Source organism: Mesitornis unicolor, unplaced genomic scaffold (genome assembly GCF_000695765.1).
Source record: "Mesitornis unicolor isolate BGI_N332 unplaced genomic scaffold, ASM69576v1 scaffold50487, whole genome shotgun sequence".
Lineage (NCBI taxonomy): Eukaryota > Metazoa > Chordata > Aves > Mesitornithiformes > Mesitornithidae > Mesitornis > Mesitornis unicolor.
In genome coordinates this window covers 89,078-112,009 of record NW_010199386.1, presented here as the reverse complement: position 1 = coordinate 112,009, position 22,932 = coordinate 89,078, and the positions used below count along the sequence as shown (strand labels likewise).

The 22,932-nt window shown below is 38.7% G+C and overlaps 1 protein-coding gene across 1 annotated transcript in view; it reads right to left on the bottom strand.

Annotated features, from left to right (window-relative positions):
* The window catches only part of LOC104544526 (myosin light chain kinase, smooth muscle), a gene marked incomplete at its 3' end in the record, with an annotated part of 105,792 nt that overhangs the window by 6,560 nt on the left and 76,300 nt on the right, over positions 1–22,932 (bottom strand). The window contains exons 16-18 of the mRNA XM_010189425.1: positions 13,563–13,679; positions 10,599–10,685; positions 7,617–7,619 (exon numbers count right to left, since the gene is read on the bottom strand). Coding sequence (XP_010187727.1) covers positions 7,617–7,619; positions 10,599–10,685; positions 13,563–13,679 — 207 coding nt within the window. The remainder of the gene's footprint in view (positions 1–7,616; positions 7,620–10,598; positions 10,686–13,562; positions 13,680–22,932) is intronic.

The window sequence follows — 22,932 nt, the reverse complement described above, 5'->3', positions numbered from 1 at the left end:
ACCCCCTTTTCTACAGCAAACTACAAGCTGTGCAGGATACCCAGGGAGCACATCACCTGATGCCCCATGAATAAGGAGCCATGAGCTGTGAACCCGCCGTGGGAGTCTAATGTTATAGCTCAAACAACAGACAGAGACGAATATTAGTTTTAAGTTTTCGAGTCACTGGAGATAGTAACTGATGTGCTATAGACTGTTAAAAAACTGGATATTTCAATAAATATGTAGTGGCTCAGCTGTTAACACCAGTGTTTTTTCAGTTCATTCTGGGGAATATTTCACTATAACCTGACTAGAGAAGAAGTTGTCACAACCTTCTTTTTGTAAAATTTAATTTCATAGTAATTTGCTCTCAAAGTATGCTTAGCTTTTATATGCGCTGTCTTTAAGGATTTTGTTGGAACCAGAAACACAATACTGCAGAGGTAGGATATTCTTGCAGTACTTATGGCTGAGTCAAAAAAGAACAGTTGGATATGTCTCAAGGAAGCCTTTCTTCAATGACTGTCAGCTTAACACAACTAGTTAAAGGTTTAGATTAGTACTTGTGAGGTGTTTATCCCACTGTAAGCAGACCAGCAGGGTATGAGCTAGGTTCCTGTCGTGCCACATCTTCTATGTGGGCTTAACCCTGTTTAAATGGAGGCCTTCAAAGAGCACCACTGCTCATTAAAGGGACCCATTACTTTTTGGGCCACCAACAAATTGACATGTGCCCTGGCTGCTGCAGTAAGTGACAGCAAATATATTTCCAGCTCCTCTTCCCTGCCCAAGCTGTATGAGTAAAGGCAACAAGTGGTGTTTTCAAAGCAGCCTTCCTCTTTGTCATTGTGTGGTCACATCCTGAGCTGAAACTCTCATTTATTTCAGGCTATAGTCATGGTTACATGGAGGAAACTATATTATCAGGTGCCAGCTGGAAAGGCTGCAAAGTCTGTTAAACATCCTATTAATGGAAGTAATCCATTAGTTATTAATTAGATGCATAATCTCATGAAACTAAGTCAGTTATATGATTCAAAATCAAATATTTTTTGTGTGTGTGTGCTGTATTTGGTATCAGATTTTCTGTTCTTCTCTAAACTAAGACTGAAATAGCTGTTGAGTGTCTCCTCAAAACTATCATGGCTTTTAATACAAGCTAAAGCAGTGACATGAATTTGATTACTTTCACACTCTATTAAGCCTGATATGAACGAAGAGCACCAATGACGAGAAAAAAGCACCACTTGTCAAATCCCATCTTGGACCGCAGACACTATTGCTATTTTTCAGAAATGTCACTGCAGCCAAATAGGAGGAAAAGCAAATTCTTAATCCAGTATGATTTTCACTCAGTTATCACCTCTTGGCCTACGTTGAATACTTGTTGCATTACCTTAGTGGATAAGCAAGGTGCTGATGGAGTCATCACACTTTCCAAATGTTCATGTTTCATTCTGACTCTTAATACCTCAAGGCATTTTTTTCCTTCTGACTGACAATGTCATTCTCTGCCTTTGCACAATACATGTACAGAATGGATATTCATACACTCAAACACCCCTCTCACTTTTCTCTGCCTGTTATCAGCCACTTCCAGTTCATCACGGAAGGGATCCCAATAACATAATTTGTTCATTCATGTCACTTACTTTCAATTCATCAATGTTAAAGAACAATGTTTCTATACAGGCTAGGATATATAATGAATCACCAGGTACTACATTTACCCTGTAAGTGGAATGAATGCCTGGTGTCCCTCCTAGCCCTGGAATAACTACGGGCTATGCTTAAGCCAGTTTAAAAGGCTCTCACCAAAATGAAGATTTCCATAACAACAAAGCAAAGAACATGAACACATCACCTCATTCAGCTAGGGTACTGCTTTTTATATGCAAATACATTTTTTTGGTTTAATTCTTAATTTTTACCCACCAGGATATTACAGTCACTTAACTGAGGATATACACACTGTCACTGGACTTCATCAAACCATGCAGATTGCAAAGGATTGCTGGAAGGTCTGGCTGAATATCCTGTTTTGCAGACACAAATAGCCCTGAGCAGAAAAGAAAGGCAGGGGCAGAGTGGAAGGGGATGGGTGCAAGGACAAGTCTCTGGGTCTATGAAGCTGACTTCTCTGGCTAATAGTGTACAGTCCACTAGCCTACAGATCCACTTCTTAGATCTTCCTTAAGAATACCAGCTCATCTCATGCATCTTTTTGAAATGCAACTTTTCTTTCAAAAGCTGATGGAGACAGTTAGTAAAAAAAAACTAAGAAGATTACCCAAAAGTCGACAAGGTCAAATGATTGTTTTCATTTAAATATTTGAGCCTCTTGGAAATGTTAGTTCAAAACTGCCTCTGCTGCTTTTTTTTTAAAAAAAAAAGACAGTTTGTCTCTCTTTTGATATTTACATTGAAACTCACTGAAGCTGAAAATCAGCCTGGAAGAAAAAGTACATATTATTCCCTCCTTAAATGAATCTGCCTTCTAGAAACAACTTAATGTAAACATTAAAAGGCTGGTATTTACATAACTTTATAGGCAGGTTTGCTTCTAAGAGAGCCTGTGTCTGTGGTGTGGGGGGACATAAACTAAAAAAGGGAAAGATCCTATACAGGCTGATAGCTAGGAGACATTTGGTTGTGCCGTTCTTTGCCCTGATGTTGAATTTGTGAGAGCAGATATGTGCAGAAGCCTCTGTCTTTCTTTTTGTTTCCCTTTTTTGGAATTTTACTAAAAATAGGCATGGCCCTCCCCTGAAATGGGTGTCTGCACAACTTGCTTTCATAAAGCATGAAGCAAAACTCTTACACTCTGAAAAAAACATCAGTACTCAAGATAGCATTTCCAACTAGTCCATAAATCCTGCTGTCTTTCTTGAGGGATATGCCTAAAATTATGCACATGTTTCCTATAGTGATGAATTCAGCACCTGGTAAACAAGTACAGTAAATACCTAACTCGGTTAACATAAGGAGCAAGATGTTTCCCTGCTTCTGTCTGCTTGTGGAATAGCCTTGTTTGAGCTCAGGACAGGAGAAGGGCTAATGACACACTCTAATACTATAGTCACATAGGAAACCACTTTCCCCTCATCCAAAAACTTTCGAGATTTCATCTTCTGAAAGGAACTAAATTAGGTGGTTTTTTTCAGAGTTTCCTTTAACAGAAACTGAAAAAAGAAGTCATGTCTGTAACGTGTCAGATATCATGGTAACAAGAATATTTATATATGAGATGGAAAACCCAGATTCAAGTCTCTGCTCCTTCTTCCCCGTCTCACTTGGATGCTTCAGATGTGTGGGATGTGACATTATGAAGCTCTGTCTCCCACATGTAAACAAATCACAGTGTAACCTCCTTCAGTCCCTTCTGGGGATAGACCTCAGGGTCTGAATCAAAGGTGACTGTTGTCTGTAAAGCTTCACCACTCACTGCTATACTAGAAAGCATGGAGTGACTGAGAACTAGAAGTACAGAAAAAAATACAACACTTGGCCTTGTGGTCAAGGCAATGAATTATTCAGTTCTACCCTTGCTTCTATCACAGACTTCCTTGATGGTACAAAAATTCATTTCAGGTATTACTTAGCACAGACAAGTTGAAATAGGAGAAAGATGATGGCTACAATTGTAGTAGAAAAAGACAACACATCATTACTTATCAACTTGTTCATACAGTCATGAACCTATGCTAACTGCTACAGAGAAAAATGACACTGACAATGCAATAGCAGTAGTAGCCTGAAAACTCCATCAAGGTTTGAAAGCTTAAACGGTTCTGCTTCATTGCTTCTCAAAGATCAAATTCCTCACACTGTTTACAGATAACTGTTTATTATCTAAATACAGTAAAATAGAAAGCAATTCTGGCTTAAATTTGATGACAAGCAAACATTAGCAAACTAAATGCCATACAAGTCAGTTATTCGAGTTTGCGTGTTTCAGAACAGTTTTTAATAGCTTTTATTTTTCTTCATTAAAAACAACTGTCATTTTGTTGCAACATCCCATATTTAGTTTCTAACTCATGCAGAGATTGTCCTCTAATTAAAAAAATCCAGCCTCCTCCTTCTCAAAATAAAAATAAAAATCCAGGAAATACTCACTCTTGCATTCCAGTCAAGAGAGAGCCAGCATACACTAGCACACTCAGAGCTTCAGTAATGCAACACAGTGCACTGAAAGTAACTCAGCATTTGCAAAGAGGTTGGCTGGAGGAAGAAACAATTCCAAAGTTTAGTAGCACAGTGCTTTTGCAATTTCTGCAATTAAAGTAAATCTGAGCAGTGCAGAAAAGATGCAGTATCAAACAGAGATTATAAACAACCCAGGTCATATGAATTCCAGTAAAAGCTCTGGTGGGAGGAAGACAACAATGTTAATTTCTTAAATATAGATTTAATTTTCATATTTCTCGAGGCCTGCAAGAACAGCTACAATTAGATGCTAAAATGCTGTTGCCAAGTGTGTAGGAACAGCAATCTAAGCCAGGTTACTAGCCTGCTACTCAGTCTATTATGTAGGAAAGCACTGCCAGGTCATCTGGACATTCAGGAGCTCCAAATTATTTCAGTGGGAAAAGCTAGGTGTTGTGTGCTTTTGCACATTAATTAAGCCAATGGATTTAGATGCCTGTTTTATAGAGAAAAAACTTTGGTCAATATTGCTATTAAATGCCCCAGATCTACAATTTTTAGTCAATGACTTAACTGGGTGCACTTAACAGTGCACAGCACCTCTTCAGTTCAAGGCCACATTGCAAAAACTGTACTCATTTTTCTTTGCATGAGGCAGTCAATAAACATTTCTGTCTTCTTCTGTCAACACACAGCTATGTAGGATGGACTGTATGAAAAACACATGGAAAATACTGTTCTGTGCCAACATTAACTCAGAAAATGTCAGTGTGGTGTGAGCTGTAAAGTAACCTGGCAGAGATTCAAAATGCATACCTGGCATTAGCTAAACAGTGCTGAACTGGGCATCAAGGAAAAGTGATTTACACAAGAAATTAGTGTTCCTCCATTGTTCTCCTTATACATGCAGTAACTGAATTTTCATCTGTGGAGGCAACCAACCTTCAGAGTCACCAAGTTAAATCTTACATTGCCTTTGTGCTTCAGCTACTTTGGTTGGCCTTGTGCAACAGCTTACCCTTGGACCCCAGTGCTGAGGAATGAAGTTACCACCTTTCATTATTCAGAGTTTCAGAGAAATCCTATCTAGGTATTAAAAACAGCTCATGGCAATTTTATTTACATACACTAAAAGAAGAAGTTTCAGCTTCTCTTAGAAAAAAAGACTAAATATTTTCCTTGAAAAGGTTTGGTCAGAGGCTTTCCTGGCGATGTAACTCATATTGTTAAAACACATTAGGTAACTGCACTCATTGTGCAGAAAATGTCTTGGTTCTTCTTGCAACAGCCAGGAGTAGAGCAGCATGGACCTTCTGGGAAATGAATGAGGCTGAGAGAACTCATTTGAATGGCCTCATTGACCCTTAGCAGCATCTCAGACTATCCCAGGGACCAAAAGGGACAACAGCAGCATGGTCACCAAATCTCAGCTGCTATGCAGTGCTCTTGTTTCTGCAATTAAAAGACATCTCTGACCTGATTATTTACTCACTTAGTGACTGAGTTCTTCCCTTAGAAACTGGCAAGTTTTATACTGAGAATGAAACAACCTGATATGAAAGGAGGATTGTGAAACATTTTATATTTTCCAGTGCTGTATTTCATATTATATTGATAGAATGGAAAATAAAGAAAAAACTTGAAGTGTTTACTAATGTAGTTATATGTTATCTAAACTGGACACTTTAATGTTTTAATGACGTTTTTCTTAAAATGGTGCTTGTAGACTTGAGGTCTCTGACAAGATTGTTTATTGAAGAGTAAATAACAGAACTGCATGCTAATCACTTGGCCACTGACTGATAATTTTTCCATGGTAATTAATATGCTTAGAATCCACTATAGAAAAGAATATATAAAATGTCCTGTCTGACATCTTTACATTTGTGACCTGCTGCTTCAGAGATGTCACTCCACAGCCTTGCATTCAAGTACCAGCAATGTTGAGAAATCAGATGTGGGAAGATAACAGTGCAGCCTTCCAGAGGATTTGATCTGGACAGTGTTAGTGGCGACATTTTATTAACAACTGTCAGGAAGAGAATGCATTGTTACTTCACCAAAAATGTGTTTGACAGGAAATCAAACAGATTTTAAATAGTAGCAGATATAAAAGATTTGTATCAGCAAGATACCAAATACTGCTAAGTAATATATTTTGGTCCCCTTTACTTGAAGGTGTGTGGAGGCAGTTTTTTTCTTTGATGTAACTTTATTTTTAACTGAGCAGAAGAACTTACATTTGTACAATTAAATTCTGTGCTGGGTCATCCCTTCAATAGAGGAAAGTGAGAACTGGGGGTTTAACAAGTGTATTACTCAGATGAGGGAATGCAGGATATCCTGTTAGGTTTTCATACCACTGATTATGACAGGTGATAGTTGTCATTTCTTAATGTTTACTGAAAGTAGTGCTGTGAATTAGCCCTACAAAAACAGTGGGCATTTCTTTCCAAACACTTTAATCCAATGCTTAGATTTAGGAGAGTTATTTTCTAAAGCATTAAAGCCAATTTTTTTCTCAGTAGCAATGACTGGGATAAAGTTTCTTCCTACTATAGTAAAGTTATGTTGCTTTGCTCAGTCCTGGTGAAGTTTAAGAAATAGCATTTAACTGTTGCAATATTTCTCTTTCTCCAGTACTTCTTAAAAAAAAAAAAAACACTTTGGAAAAAAAAAAGCTGCCTTTTGGAAAATTCATGTTTTATGTACTATTTTGGGATGTCAGTTTAAAAAATCTATAGCATTTTGGATGTGGCATGCAAACAATTCACAAGACTGAAGATCAAGAAATTTGGGTTCTAGGCCTCCAAATGAATGTGTGATCTGAGGCTAATTGCTCAAGTGATGATTTAGTGCTGTTTTGGTCCTCAGTGTTAAAAAGGACAAAATTTTAGGAAGTGTGTAGTAGTAATACTGCTATTGTCCAGGGAAGCTGTGGATGCCTCCTTCCTGGAAGTGTTCAAGGCCAGGTTGTGCAGGGCTTTGGGCAACCTGGTCTGGTGGGAGGTGTCCCTGCCCATGGCAGGGGTGTTGGACTGGATGATCTTTAAGGTCCCTTCTAACTCTAACCATTCTATGATTCTACGTTTTTTAAAAAAGAGAATATTTCTTTATAAACCATCAAATCCTTATTTACTTTTAAAATTCTCAAGCAGCACTTGGATCCTTTCTGTTGGGCCAAAAACATTTATTTAATAGGTGCTGAGGATTTTGCAGGTGGCCTTGGTAATTTAAATAAGCAGTACCCTTTAAGCCTAATCTGAAGTAACTTCTAATTTCAATAGGAATTGGGTGCCCAAATCCCTTTACAGCAGATGCTTTCAAAGCTCCCTAGAGAAATGTTCAAGTGGTGAGACTTTTTAGCTTAGTATTTCAGCTGCAGGGTTATGTCAAACTAGAAGACCCTTACATTATCCACTGATCGTGCTAGCATAGCATGGAGTATGCAGTATGATAAATAATGAAGGGTTCCAATTTTCCACTGCCTCTTTTAGACTTTTTTATCTGTGCAGAAGAAGCATAACACTTTATTATTCTAACTCAGTAGCATTTCACATCCACCTAGCAAAGACACAAGTGACAAAGCCTAAGACAGTAGAGTCAGTGAAGAATGAACCAATTTGAACATTACAAAAAGAGGTGTCCTTCTTCCATTCTTCCTCTGGATTGATTTCACTCAGATTCAAAGCTGGATCTGTCTGTTATTCTCAGAAACAATATTTTTTATCCTATTCATCATTACAGAGTTGCATTCTGCAGAGTCATAATTTTTACTAAATTCTGATGACAGAGTATATATTGTAAGCAAAAAGAAAGAATAATTTTCATAATTTGCTTGCATGGGAGCAATCTTTCTGCAAGTTATCACGGCAACCATCCATTCAGAGATACCATTAAACACTGAATGCTACAAAGCTGCCTTCATAGATGTTTTTCTGAGAATAACTGCTTAATCTAAACAAAGGTCTAGTATGCATTGCATTTCAAAAGAGGTAATGCACAAAATTTTACTTACTATTGGATTTCTGTAGCTTCCAAAACCCAATCTTTCAGTAATAAAATAACATTGTCAGAATGAGTAATCAAATGACCTGGTTCAGCAATTATTCTCACAGTGAGAGAGATTCTACAGATTAACATACTGACAATATCCATTCTCGTTCACAAAAAAAAATGTATTGATCTTTGCTTTCAGGAACTAAAAGTTAATGACTTTCCTGAAGGTTTCTACTAGGGCAAAAATCAAGGATCACTTATAATTTCTCTAAAGGAAGAAAGGTTCACATAGATGCTAACCATGAAATTGGACTTGCACTTTCTAACAGAAAATTGAAAATGATTGGGTTTTTTCCCTTGAGAAGTATTTCTAAAAACGAGAGAGAGTATTATAGCTTCTGTTCCCCATACAGTATATACTGTTCTGACTGAATTGAGCATTCAAAATTCAGAATTTATTCAGTGGGATTATTCGGAATTTTTGTTCTCTATTTCTTCAATATCATTCCTTACACTCTACTTCCCATTAGGACTGCTGGTGGGTTGATGTGGCAACAAAGACTAGAAGAGATCAGAGTAGAAATTTATCTCCTTATTACATTGAAACATCTTACTTCACAGCCATTCTTAACTTTCTTTTCGAAAGAATTAAAGATGCACAAATATCTGACTTGTTAAGCCCATCGTCTTTAAGGTAAGAAAGTTTAAAATTTCTACATCTGAAAGGAATTTCAGTTTAAATTGAAACTGTAAAGTCTACTGGATCAGTTTTGTATATTTTGCCCCTGAGAAACGTACAAATATAATACTCATTTCAGGCAGAAAAATGCCCACAATCCTTGGAGACTGAGGCTGAGATTTTAAAAACCACTTGTGCTATCTCTGCAGCCAAATCCTTTTAAAATTAAATATTTAATTTTCCAAAGTTTTCCAAAAGCTTTTCCAAAGCCCAGCTTTCTAACATTCTCTCTGGTTACCTTGATGTTTTCAGTGCAACAGGAAAGATGTTTTAAAAGCACTTTAAAAAAGGGCTTATGTGAAGTTTAAGAACTTTAAACACCGAGATAATATGCTACAGAGCAACCTTAATGAAACCATTGACCATTATTTCAACTTTCTTTTCCCAATCATTTCTGAAGCCAGAGTTGCTAGCTTCTGTTTTGCTACCTATATTCAATTACCACTAAAATCCACAGCAAGACAAGCAGTGATTTCTTTTTTTAGGTCATATATCCACATATTTAGACTTAGTTCTCAACTCAGTTTCTCCTGGGAAAGCTGCAGTTGATAACACTGCTGGGAGGATCAGAGGAAATGTATTTGTGTGCATAGAAAACACTACTCAAAACACTATGCCATGGAGCTTTGAATGGCTTTAAAACTTTATTTTTTTATTTAAGTTCACAAACAAAATGATTGTTCTTAATTGCTGTTATTTACAGCATTTGAAGCCTAGGTGCAGAGGTGGAGTGTGTCGATGCGACCCTTCCCACACCCCCAAATGACTGGCTGGAGGAAAAGCTACAACACTCAGCCAGCAACTCAGAAATAGCTGTAGCCCAGGGCATAGCTCAAGGCAAGTCAACTCCAGAAGCACAATTATTAACTGGGATCATCAATCAGTATTTTTCCTGCTGAAAGCAGCTGAAAATGTTCCATGCTGGAAAATCAGATTAGATAGTTACTTTTTTTTTTTTTGAGAAAGCACTGAAAAAATATTTCATGTTTCCATTAGAACTGTGTCCTTTTTTTAGGAACTTGCATGGTATCTCAGATAGACATCTTAGATAGACAACTTTCAAAGTCCAGTGTTTGATTTAGAAGATATTCGTATACCATGGACACTTAATTTCAAAAGTAGTAGTGGTATTCAGAATTTCTAAACAGATGTTATTGTGCTGCCTTTACCATTTAAGGTTTCCTCTTAATCAAATATATGTATGCAGAGTAGCAAACATGAAAATTTATAGCTGATTTGTTATTTCAGGAAGCATTGAAAGCTAGTAAAGCATAGAGGCTTAAAACAAGGAATGTAAAATTCACCAAACGACTCCCCATGGTCATGGAAAAAAGGACAGATTATGCTTTTTTAAAACATCATTTCAGTTAAGATACCTTGCCTACCAATGGTAAGACAGTGCATTGTCTGCACAGGACACAACACGACTTGAAGCAAGCTACTTGAGAATTTCTGCAGAACATTGGGTGGCAGACAAAATTAAATCTCTGTCATAAGTTTATTCCTCCATAATGGAAAACTGAGAATAGAGTGGGCTAGGTCCAAACTCAGAGTTTCAGCACTTACTTCTAATCCCCACAAAGCAAAAACTCATTTCACATGACTTATGTTAAAGAAACAGCACAAGCTTCTGATACTATGCCTGCAAACAAAAGGGAATGACCACATAATCCCAAAGCACTCTTTTGTTTCCACTGAAAAGGAGGTAATCAAAATCACTGTCACTTACTCTCTGTTGGCAGCACAGGGGGAAGTGTGGTCTTAGGCTTCTTATTCTTCTTCTCAGTAGGCTTTGAGGTCTTTGTGGATGAGGCATCTGCAATCAAAACAAATAATAAGATACAAATCCTATTTAAAAATCAATAATGAAAAAGCTGCCTATTAACATCAGTCTGTTTTGGATCTTTCTCCCAAGTGCTGTCCTTTTGGTTTTTAAGAAAGACTTATTGCACAGATTTGCTGGAGAAGGACACATTCTAAAAGGAAGAGGAAGCAGAGAGGGAGAAGCCCGCTATGAAAGCAGCTGCACTGAGAACCTGAGAAAGCAACTAGACAAGGGGCACCATCTAAGCTGATAGGTCTATTTTAACTGGATAGAACTAAGTACAGTTCTAAGAACTAAGAACAGAACTAAGTACAGTGTGCACAAAGCTGCTTTAGGCAGTGCATGGAAGAGGGAAACAAAGGCATACTTGAAGCATCATTTAATAAAAAAAAAGTCTTGCCATGTCATTCTTCAATTCCATTGACTATGTGATCTATATAGATGAACACATTTTGAAAAGCAGCATTTCTTTTGTATGTTTAAATCTTCCCAAAAAGCTATTATTGTACATCGGTTCATTCCTATAGAAAAATGGCAAAAGGTACACCACACGACTCAAGTTTGATGGATTTCATTACTGTCAAGTTTGCACAACTCATATCCAGCAACTACTCAGCACTGCAGGCTCCATGGACAGCTGAGAGTCAATGCAAGCTCTCTTCCATGTGTATCCCAGAAGACAGACACACGTAACTAGAGGGTGCAACCTTTTTTCAGGCAGAGCATGTCATATAATGCAAATCCTAACGAGCTACACTTGTTAGATTGTTTGATCCTGATATTTCTCTTTGGAAGAAAGATTCCAAATCTGGATTATGGTCTCAGCAACAGCTGTATCAATTTATAGCTTTCAAATATTCAGCTTTCAGAGGATTTGTACATGAGATAGCTGTTTGAAATTTAGTTACCAGAGAATAGATAACATAAATGTTTCAGAGTCACCTATTTTAGTCACCTATTTCTAGATGCCAGAGCATGAAAGCTGATCTTTCTAAGTTTCCTAAAAAGTTGACAGAGGAAGACAGAGTCTCCTAGCAAACAAATCAGAGCAGAAGGCTGTGCTACATCTGAGTTCAGACACTCAGATTCTACAGATTTATCCCTGACCTAATTTGACATCTGAAGTCAAATATTCCTGCAATCTGATTTGAGTCCATGGCGCCAAAAGAAATATATTTATGGTTACTTGCTGAGTCTAAAAATTGGCATCTGGGATGCTGACAGCAGACTGAGTAATAGTGAGAAATTTTAACTGTTGTTTGAGATCACCATTCTAAGTTAAAAATAAGTTGTCCCTTCTGCCAGTCACAGACATGGGATATCAAATGGAGTCTCTCCTAAACAGTTGGAGTTTGCTGTGGTGCCATTCCTCAGAAACCTCTTCTCAGCCATACAATGCAGCATGCCAGTAGGGAATGGAAAAGACAGATTTTGCAGCCAGTATCAAGGTAAGAATATGGTCATACTGATGTCCACCATTACATGAAGTTATCTCCTTACGCCATGGGTGCCACTATCAAAGTGAGCCAGACAGCTGATATAACACCATATTCACCATTCACCATCGTACAATGAGTATGCCCTGAGCTGTCAGCCTCCCATGAGCAAGTATTTGAAATAACAAATCAAAGCCTACCTCCAGCCTTCTAGAACATGCATTGCCCAGCAGGAAACTGGAAATGGGAAATATGCTAAGGGAGGGTTCAGGAAGAAAAGCAACTACATGAAGGAGATTAGAAGATGAATTCAAAGTAAAAAACACATAGGTAATTGACACATGCAAAAGTGTGCTAAGCACTTGATCATCTCATCCTGTAATCCTTTGCACCTGTGCTAGTTAAGGTGTTACAGGGAACTAGATTTTGCTTAAAGCCTCCTCTTAATAGTCTTCTTTGAACTTCAGCACTGGTAAAATTTATTACTTTTAATTAAAGAAATACAAACAATAGCTGAAGACTGACCCTTACTGATGGAGTTACAGGATCATGTTCTTACCTTATGTTATGCTACATTAGGAAAACAAATAACAGTTTTCTTTTCTAGACCCCTTGCCCCAAATACCATATCTGCAACACAGTTATGAAGGCTCAATACCTATGGTTACTGGTCTTGTTCTTTATATTTTATGTTCTTTTCAGTTGCAGTGAAAAGTAACAGAGTGTTCAAGGATGAGCTCACCAGACAGTGAGCTGATAAGATGCACATTTGATTACCTAAAGTCTATGGCATTTTTAAGACTGTGCTCTCAATCTCATGAAAAAATATTTGCCCAAGGTCAAGACTACTTGTCAAAAGCACAGTGTCTTCAGCACGACTGAGGCTGAAAATGGCTACCTCAGTCAGCAAACTATCTGTGTTCTAAGACTATGGCATACAAGGGTACTTAGGCTGCTAATGTGTTTATTTTTAGCCACTTCCACTAGAAATAAACAAATGACCAAATGTCATTGAATACAAAGAATTGAAAAGTTCTAGACTGAGAAATGTGCCATACATAGTCCTGAGGCAGACTGGTACCCAGGCTCACACACCGAATTCTTACATGCTCTTAATGTATATAGCTCAGAAGCAAATCTTCATGGGTTCAACTTACTGCTCCAAAATCCTTGTAAATTCCTTGTAGAAATACAGTGGGTAGCAGGAAAGCATAGATTATTCCAAAAAGCAGCCAGAGCCCTTGGCTCTGCACTGTCTCTGCTCATACTCCTTTATGGTAGACACTGAATTATGTATTGACCAAATAGTGCAGGGAGGAAGGAGGTAGGGTTCTTTTTTGTATATGTGCTTCATAAAGGCTGGTGTTGGGAAATAAAGGGGGGAAGGAGGAAGTTCTCAGGAAGGATTTTCCCGTATCCAGCAAATACTTACCTTCTACCAGCACTTTGCAAACACATTCAGCTTTTCCTGCTGCGTTCTCAGCAATGCATTTGTATTCGCCTCCATCTTCAGGCATGGCCTTCTCAATGGTAAGTGAACACAGTGTCCCTAATACAAAGGAAGGAGAGATCAAATGGATGTTATGTTGCAGTTCACAAAAAACTGTAGTGCTATTAAGAAACAGAATGCATCAAATGATCCAATCCTTTACTACAGGTCATCTTCACTGCTAGAAAAAGATGTTTTGTCCTTAAAAATTCAACTTCAGAACTAATGCTAAAGAAAATGAAACCACATTGGTAGACAAATTGAATCATATTGCTGTTCCCTAGGACACTCAAAGCTGCAGCCCTGAAGTGGTTAATGGATGAGGGTAGAGCAGACGCAGAGCAGAATCTCTGCTGCTGTTTTTTGTCTTATAGCAAGTGTAAAAAGTCCTCACTCTAATGATCTTTTTCCAAAAGCACTAGTCGAGTAGGACTGTTAATAGGAGGGCTTCTGTAAAGTGACCATCTGCAATATTTTGATTTAGCCTTATCTCTACCACTCCCATGAGCATCCATGTGTGAAATTAGAACTTGAGATTAGTGCTCAAGTTTAAAAATGACAGCCATTTTCTTTTCACTTTAATTACTCAGAGAACAAGTGTCTGATATTATAAAACATCTGTTAGAAAGTCCAATATATCCGTGGCAAAGTTGTCACTGCCTCAACTCCATTTCTTTTCAAACAAAAAGCAAAATTTGACTACATTTGGTTTGCAGAAACAGGATGCGACATAAGCTCTGTAGTTACCAAGGGAAGCTTGGTATGACCCAAGGGAAATACATTTCCTCTTAAAAAATAAAACTCTGTGAACCAAAACAGAAGCTGTTCCCAGTAGCTGGGGGATGAGGAAGGAGAACTGTGGTTTGCCTAACTCCTTACGCTTGCTTGCATTGCTTGAAATGCCAAAGTACTTTGCTCTCCAGGGAATATCCCAGTTAAAAGACTCTAGACTTTCCCCTTTCAAATATTCCTCATTTGGTGACGGTAAAGCTGGGCTTACTTTCTCTTTCCTCACTGGAAAGCCTGGGCTGTCCCCTAAACCCAGCCTGAGACATAGTGCACTTCCATCCATGGCTGTTAGCTTGTCCAGAATGCCTCCATCCTTCACTTAGTTCGGCCACAGTAATACCTTCCCCTCTCCCTCCATCTACCATTCTCACAGTCTCTCCTAATTAATGGCAAAATTAGATAGATGGAGGGGTTTTTTTAGACATTTCCCCTGTGTCGTGAGACGTAAGGAAATTTCCCAGCATCACTTGCTATTTACCACCTTTCTCTCTATGTTAACTAGAGGCTGCCTTCTGGCTTCCAGAGTTCCTGATCCCAGGCTCCCCCTCAAACATATCCCTTGTGATGTGGGAGATGGCACAGGCACAGGTGACACTAGTCCTTGAAAATATCACCCCTCTGTCAGAAGAACTTTGAGAACTGACTGGCTCCCCTTGGAGACTAGACCTCAGTTCTGACATGGCAATCATGCTTTTGGCATTCAGATTCTCCCTCATTGTAAAACTGAATGTTATTATTCAAGACAAATCTTATAAAAACATTCAAATGGTTCCCAGCAAATTTGGTTTGACAGACACACACTGAGGTCAGAAGAAAATGAATTTTTCCCACCTCCTCATCCTCCACAAAACCAAGAAGCTCTAAAAAATGACAATTTTCCCCTTGAGAAACAATGTGAAAACTATCTCAGAAGCAAACTGACCCTTCACTCACATATGCTCTGCTCAGCCAACCACAGGGTGAAAAGAAAAGCCACGTGCCTTCCCTGAGGCAAATCATCTCCATGAGTCAGGCTAAGCCAAAAATGTCACGAGCTGCAGTTCCATTCCAAATGGAGGAGGGACACTAGAAAAGTATTCTTGCAGGCATCTAGCAAATATAAATCAACATGTCTCTGCTGTTTAAAGAGACAACTGGAGAGCAGGCCAAAGATAACTTCCAGTCTAAGAATTTGTATAAACCTACATAACATGATTAGAAAAGATCAGACATTAAAATCTAAAAATGCTATTGCATACAGAACAAACTATGGAACAAAGTACATCTGAAGGAGATCTCTGGCCACCTTACTGCAGGGAAGGAGTCTGGCTTGTAAGGATAATTGGACTGTTAAGGGACTGCAACAAAGCTGCTTTTATTTTCATTTTTGCTGGAGTTTCCTCCCTCTCAAAAGCCCTTCCTCACCTGCATGCTGATCAGCTCTTTGAAGACTAACGTGACACTGGGCCATTCCTCACCGTTCACACTGCTGCAGGGTTGTCCATACAGCATACTGCAGCAGTATAAGCTAACACCTAATGAGAAACACTTCCTTATGCAGCATATACAAACAGAAACATCCCTCCTTCACAGTAAGTCTTTCCCCACTCTTACACTATAAACCTAGAAGCAAATCCTAGGGTTTTTTCATCATGATCCTCGACTTGCCTTGTGCATTTAGAGCTCTGTTAGTTTTGCTTTTAGATTCTAGCCCTGGCCAGGCTGCGGGGCAGGGGTGTGATCAAAGCTGTGTTTGGCTTATTCCACTGGAAACAGAGTCCTCATGAAATAATCTCAGCCTTACTCATTCCAAAAGAATACTGATATGTGTTGAATTTTAATGAAGCCATTTTTTGAGAAGGAGGATGAAGGAAATCTGGTTTTTTCAAGGGCTGCATTCTTTTTCTCCTGACTTGCACCTCCCTGCAGCAATAATCTGTTTCCTATTTCTCTTCCCTTCTTCATACCACCCAGCAACTGCACTGGAACAGCACAAAGTACCTGAGGATTGGTGGGGTTGTTGCTTGTACCAGATGCAATGGTGGTGTTCTGCCCTCACTGGAGGAGTGAAGGGAAAATGAGATCATTTGGGTCACTCTCCTTTATTTAGCCAATAGTATTCATGAAACCGTGGACTACTAGGACTTAGTGTAAAATTGGCCAATGGTTCAAAAAAGTATTCGCCAGGCTGGGTCAGGAGTGTAAGGGGAGGCTGAGAGAGTGCATGGCTGCAGAAATCTCATTTTCTTAGAAAATGATAAAAAAAAAAAACCACAGCTCAAATGTGCAAAACTTGATGAGATTCCATAAGGACAGGAAACTCCCCAATAGGCCTATGTGCTGTGATCTAGAGCTATGGTCAACTCCCGGGGCTAGAAGGCCAAACATCTTTCAATGAAGTATTTGGTATTTCCTCTGCAAAAACCTTCATGACCTGAAACAAGCTTATTTTCTATTAACTGCAAGAAAGCCCAGACTGCTTACTCCAGTTGGGTATTCTGAATCCCAGGACTTCACAAATCCCAGTCAACTAAAAGAATTTGCCATTAATTTTGTCCCACCATCCCTCCACTTTTTTTTGTTAGGAACAGCCCACAGACAGTCTTTAAAACAGTCACAAAATGCAGGATTGGAGTAAATATGAATACTGGGATCTTCCACTTCGACATCAGAACTGGTGCAGCTCTAGAAAAGACCTTAACAGCCACAGAAGCTGACAGTTTACTGGAGGCTCTGGTTTAGATACACAAAGCCTTTCTCTTGCATTTTGAGCTATTAAAGGATTTTCTGACTTACTCAAAAATAGTGCAAGCCAGTTTAAAATATCTCTAGGCTTCTGCATTCTTTCCATGAAACTCCACAGAAAGTCAACTTCAGATATAAAACAAATACACAAACCAACAAAAAACAGCTCCTGACCCTAATTCCCTGTACTGGCATCTGGCTGGCCAACCTCCTGACTCCTATCCATGATGCAGACTGAAGTTTATGTCTTTCTCATTTGTATCCCAAGGGATAAAGAAGTACTATGGAGTATTAAGGAAATGTTAATAAATACTAGGCCATGAGAAGCTGTGCCTAGGAGCCATAACAAATTTGTTAAGGAACTCATTCGCCCACTGGTATCAACTTTCTAATAAATCGCAAATTGTCTGGGAAAGTACAAATATGTGCTAGCGTCACAGCCATGTTTAAAAATGGCAAGCAGGTTGACCTGGAAAACACTGACTACAGTTACAACAACAACAGGCAAAGCAGAGAAAAAAACTCACATGAGTTTCAGAGAAGAAAAAATGTCAAATTTAGTTATTGCTAATTGATTGAGTTTTAAGGAAAACAATGTAAGAAACCTACTTTCATTAAGAGACTACATATTTAGCTGGCAAATGCATGTGTGTAAAGGGTCTTTACCGTAATATTTGTATTTTCTCACATTATTAATTGTAATGTAATGTATTAATTATAATCACTATTTGCAATTAATGCTATATTACTATATTAACAACACTCATGTTAGGAAGAGCTGCCAAAATAAAGATCTCACGAAGAAGGTGACAATAGGAAATCATCACTTGGTATGTTCCTGGTGGATTTCCTCTGTGATCAGACCAGGACCACAGTTGTTCAATATTTTAATCTGTGGTGTAGAAGTATTCATAAAGTAGCGTTGACAAACTTAGATACAATAAAAAGAATGTTGGAAAGGGAAAAGACAGAAAGAGAGAGAAAACAGGGCATTCCTCATAAACCATCTCATTTACTTGTTAAGCTGAGTCCTATTCACTCAAAGAAAATGGGGCTTAAGACAGTGGAATGATAGGCATCCACGGACAGCAAGGGATGCTCTGTTCTCAGAAGGTCTAATACAAAAGTAACAAACACGAGCTCCACTCTTGTGAGGTAGAAAGAGGACCAATGACCTCCAGTAAGCACAGCAATAGGAAGGTGACCTCCATCTCACTGATGCTGATACTGACAATATGGTTCTGCTGCCTGTTTTCTCAATAGGATAATAAACCAACCAGCAGCAACTGAAGAGACGGTATTAAAAAGAAAAACAAAACAACCTCAAGTCTCTAAGGTCTGGATAAAGTATGGAGGGAAAGTCAGTAAGAGCTTGATTTGTCAAGTTTTGGAAAAAAGAAAGAAAGAGAAAGAGAGGTATCTTGATAGCAGAGTCAAAGTATCAAGTACAAGTGGGCTCTTTAGCTTAGCAGAGAAAGGCAGTAAGTACATAGAAGAAGAAACCAGATAAATCCAAATTAGAAATAAGACATTGCTTTGTTTCCTTGACTTAAAACACTTAAAAGAATAATAGGACATTGCAATAAATTACCAGTGATTATAGCAGATGTCTCTCTTGTTCTATATTTAAACCTACACTACATGCATTTCTGGGAGAAGGAACTGATGCTCAGAACTGATGCTCAGATGATCTCCCTACCCTTAAAATTTCTGAAGCAGCTTTTTTAAAACTGCAGAATTCATCTACTTTCAGCAGTACATAGAGCTGTATTAATTACACACCAAACACTTACTCAAAGTTAATTAAAAAGAAATCAGAAAAGTCATGGCAGATCCCATTTGAACTGACAGACACAAACTTGCACAACTGCGAGGAAGATTTAGGAGTTATGTGAAGTCACAAGAAAGTTGTTAAGGCATTATTGCTAACAAGATTACCAACTCTTTATGCTGCCAAGACACTTTCTTGGAAGAAAAATGCTGTCTTACACAAAGCAGTACAAATTCTGGGCATTTTCTAAGCCACACCATCACTGCTACCTGAGCCTATATTAAGTAGTTCCTCTTCAGTCTATATAGTCACATGGTACTAAATCTAGCCAAACAAAGGAGAGCAAGCTGATTTTAAAAAGGGCAAGTTTGCCAGTTTTGACTTACATTCACTGTGCACCTCAGTTCTGCAGTCTAGTAAGGATGGCAGCTTCCAAACCCCTCTCCCTGTCACCTTCTAGAAAAACTTTTGTCACCATGCAAAAATTTCCTATCTGGGTTTTCTATCCAAGAGTGAGTCACACAGCGGGACACTAGCACAGGGCACTGCTGTGCCAAGTACCATACAAATGTAAAACAAAATGGTTCCTGCTCTACAGAGTTCACCGTGTGAGGAAGCTTGTTCTGCTCAGTCCTTATATGTCTAACTCCACTGTAATGTCTGCTAGAGCCTTCTTCAAAACTTTTTTTCCAAACAAAAAGCCCCCTCATAACTTTAATCAAAGAATTCTCATATTAAAATCAACTGTCTCTTAACCCTACACCATCTAACCTGTTTCTATTAATGCATAATGCTCTCATTTATGAGTACACTGTTTTGGTTTTTTTGTTACAGTTACCATTTATTTTGAGATTTCACAGGCAAAAACCACATTAACGTATATCCCAGAAATGTAGATAACCACACTCTGTCAAATGTTTAAAAGAAGAAAAAAATAAAATCAAACCATTACTAAATTCCTATCAAGCCAGACACGTTTGTAAAAGAAAAACTGGGTAAGAGTACACTTCATCATAAAAATGACACTTTAAGCAACAAATCACTCACTCATGCCACTCAGCTGACAGAATACTATTTGGGGAATTATTAAAAAAAAAACGGAAAAGCAAGTTCTGATGTTCATGATTTCAGAGAGAAACAAAATAGTATTAATAGTTGAAATGTAAAATGGAAGGAATGATCTTAGATATGTTGTGATTATGACATTCAGTATGATGCTGCCCAGATTCTGACTTCTAATTGCTAGAGGAAACTTAACCCTGTTATGTGTAATTATATAACACACTGCAAGCCCTAGATTAAGCACTGGAATACAGCACAAATACGGCACACATATGCCTGACGATGAAGCTCTTTACTGGAGCAGGATTCAATTTTGCCTTTGCCAATTACTGATTATTCTGAACCTGGTGTTTGAATTCAGACTTCTCCGACGGTACAGAAGTGGGGCTAACATCCCCCCTTCTCTTGCACGCTAATGGCTAAACTGCCTTGGATGGGTGATGCAGTGTGAGCCTCTTAAAACACAGAGGAGATGTGTGAGTAGAGTTGTTTCTAACAGGTAAAGAGCCTTGCTATCAGCTAGGACAAATGTGTCAAGGAGAGTTACTTTCAGTGAGTGACAACATAAAGGGTTAGTTTGCCTATCCTGTGAATTTGTTACACACAAGTGTACTTTAAAGTCTGCCATTCCTGGTTAAATATGCTACTTGTTTTATCAGGTGGGCATGTTCCTGAAACCAGATTTTATTTATTTATCCTCCCAATAGATTTGGCACCAGGAGATCAGCGAGCTGCTATCATTTTTTGCTTTCTGGCAATAACAGAGAGGGTTAATTTAATTTCCAAAAGACAAATACATGGCACTGGTGTAGATCAATGTGTTACTTACATTAAACAGTTTGTGGGGCAGTGGCTCACACTAACTAAGATGGGCTTGTAGTCCGATAAAAAGTGGACAGATATGTCTCAATCTAGACAGGATTTTCTAGTATCCTTTGGAAAATTTTCAATATGTGAGAACCAGTGGTGACCACCAAACATCATGGCAGCACAAAACCAAGTGGTGAAATAGCTAAGAATGCACCCAGTCTACCCACTTCCGCAGTCCATTTTGTTGCTAAACACAAGAGAAGTAAGGCTATATCGAAGAAGTAAAAAATGGCTTTGCAAGATCTAAGCCCTTTAATGTGACCTAGGTCCATTTGCTCTGAATTCCTCTCCTTCCCCACAGACTCAACCTTCTTTCAGCTGAGGATGACTCTAGGGGATTATTTCCAGAGCCCATTAAATGCTGCCCCAAGGATGGCCAAAGGCATTGAAGGACACGACAAAGTTGCCTTTTCAGTGTTTAGGGAAAAAGATGGAATCTGGGATTTTGGCACTAGGCTGCTGAATACTACATCCAGTTTTACTGTTGCTCTCTACATTTAAAGCTGCACTGAACACTTTCTGTGAGACTAATCCATACAGTTCTTCTACTGAACAGTATTTCCTGATATTCATCCTGAGTTTCTTACTTCTCAATTCTAGTCTGTATCTCTAATTATTCCTTCTTCTCCCTTGGTTCCTTCAACTATTTATGTGTTCCTAATTAGGGGAAAAGAGAAAAATCAATCTCTAAGAAAACTGGAACTTACTTAAAGTAAGTATCATGCATACCTAGTTAATTACTTAACAGTTGGCATGAAAGCATCTCACAGTGAGAGAGCAGCAACACTTTGTTCTCCAAGAGCCAAAGCTAGCAGGTACTGTCAGGAAAAAACCTGAATTGACCTTCATGCAATGCATCCCCTCGGTGTACCAGAGGGTATGTAGTAAGGTTTGAGAGAAAAAAAAAGTTCTAATCCTCATTCCATTTCTTTCCATTAAAGGAAAAAACTGTAGCATTTACTTCCCTGTGTAATATTTCTTTCTAAGATCCTTTGCAAATAAGTGCAAAAGAATGCATAACTTTGAAGTGCTGATAATACTGACTACCTAAGCATGACTCAAGTGTAATAATGCAGGTACAACTGAAACATAAGGACAGTTTCTTCACTCCTTGCATGAGGCCGTCCTGAAACAGTGGATTCCTTATCCAGTGGTGACCTTTCTTTCTTACCTCATCAGAAAGCACTGCTAAAGTGTGAGATCCTGACAAAATGCCAGCTCCGGGATGTCACAGCCAAGAGTGTCACCTAGACCCGACAGACTGGGTGCTCTGCTCAGGCAGGTGGTAGAGCATTTCTGTACATGAGGATCACTTCACTGTAAACACAAGTACACTGGACTTTCAGCTCCACAGTACCATCGTATAAGGTGAATATGAGCCAGAGGATTCTAGTAGTCAGTTACTCAGATTATTTCAATCAAGGAAACAGCTTTCTGCAGCACAACATTAAAGCTTTGGGATTCAGGAGGCTCCACCATAGCTCAGAAGCTTTGGTATTTGCTATCTGATGTACTTTGATAGGAGACATGAAACTTGGAGATGCATAATTTCTTCTCACTCTGAGCAACTCCAAGAAAACCCTTGAGATCTTGTTTCCGGTGTGAAGCTGATTAAATTGCAGTCTCCCACCCTCCTGATCCTGTTAGTCCTTTCTACAAAGATGGCATTTCCACCACTCAACTTTTTCTCATGTATATGACAACTTCCCCTATGCTGTACAGTCCTGTCTGGTGAAAATCATCACGTACTCACATATAACATTTTTATGCTACTTCAGCCACATGCCAGACACAATACACCTGATACCATTTCCCTTCCTCCATCTACTTGCTTTGGTATCCTCTTCATGAAGTACTCAGGTACCTTTTTCCCCCTGCATTATCTGAAGGCAGTGTTTCTGACTGCATCCACTTTAGAAGAATCCTCATGTTTCAGTGCTTGGAACACTGCACAAGGATTCACCTGTTGTGGTGAACCAATGTGTGTATTCATTTGGTTCTCATTTAATTACACTGAAAATAGTCTGGATTAAATGAAGAAAGATTCACAAGAAAGAGTGCAGACCCCTGTGTCAAGCTATGATTCTTACTGTGACC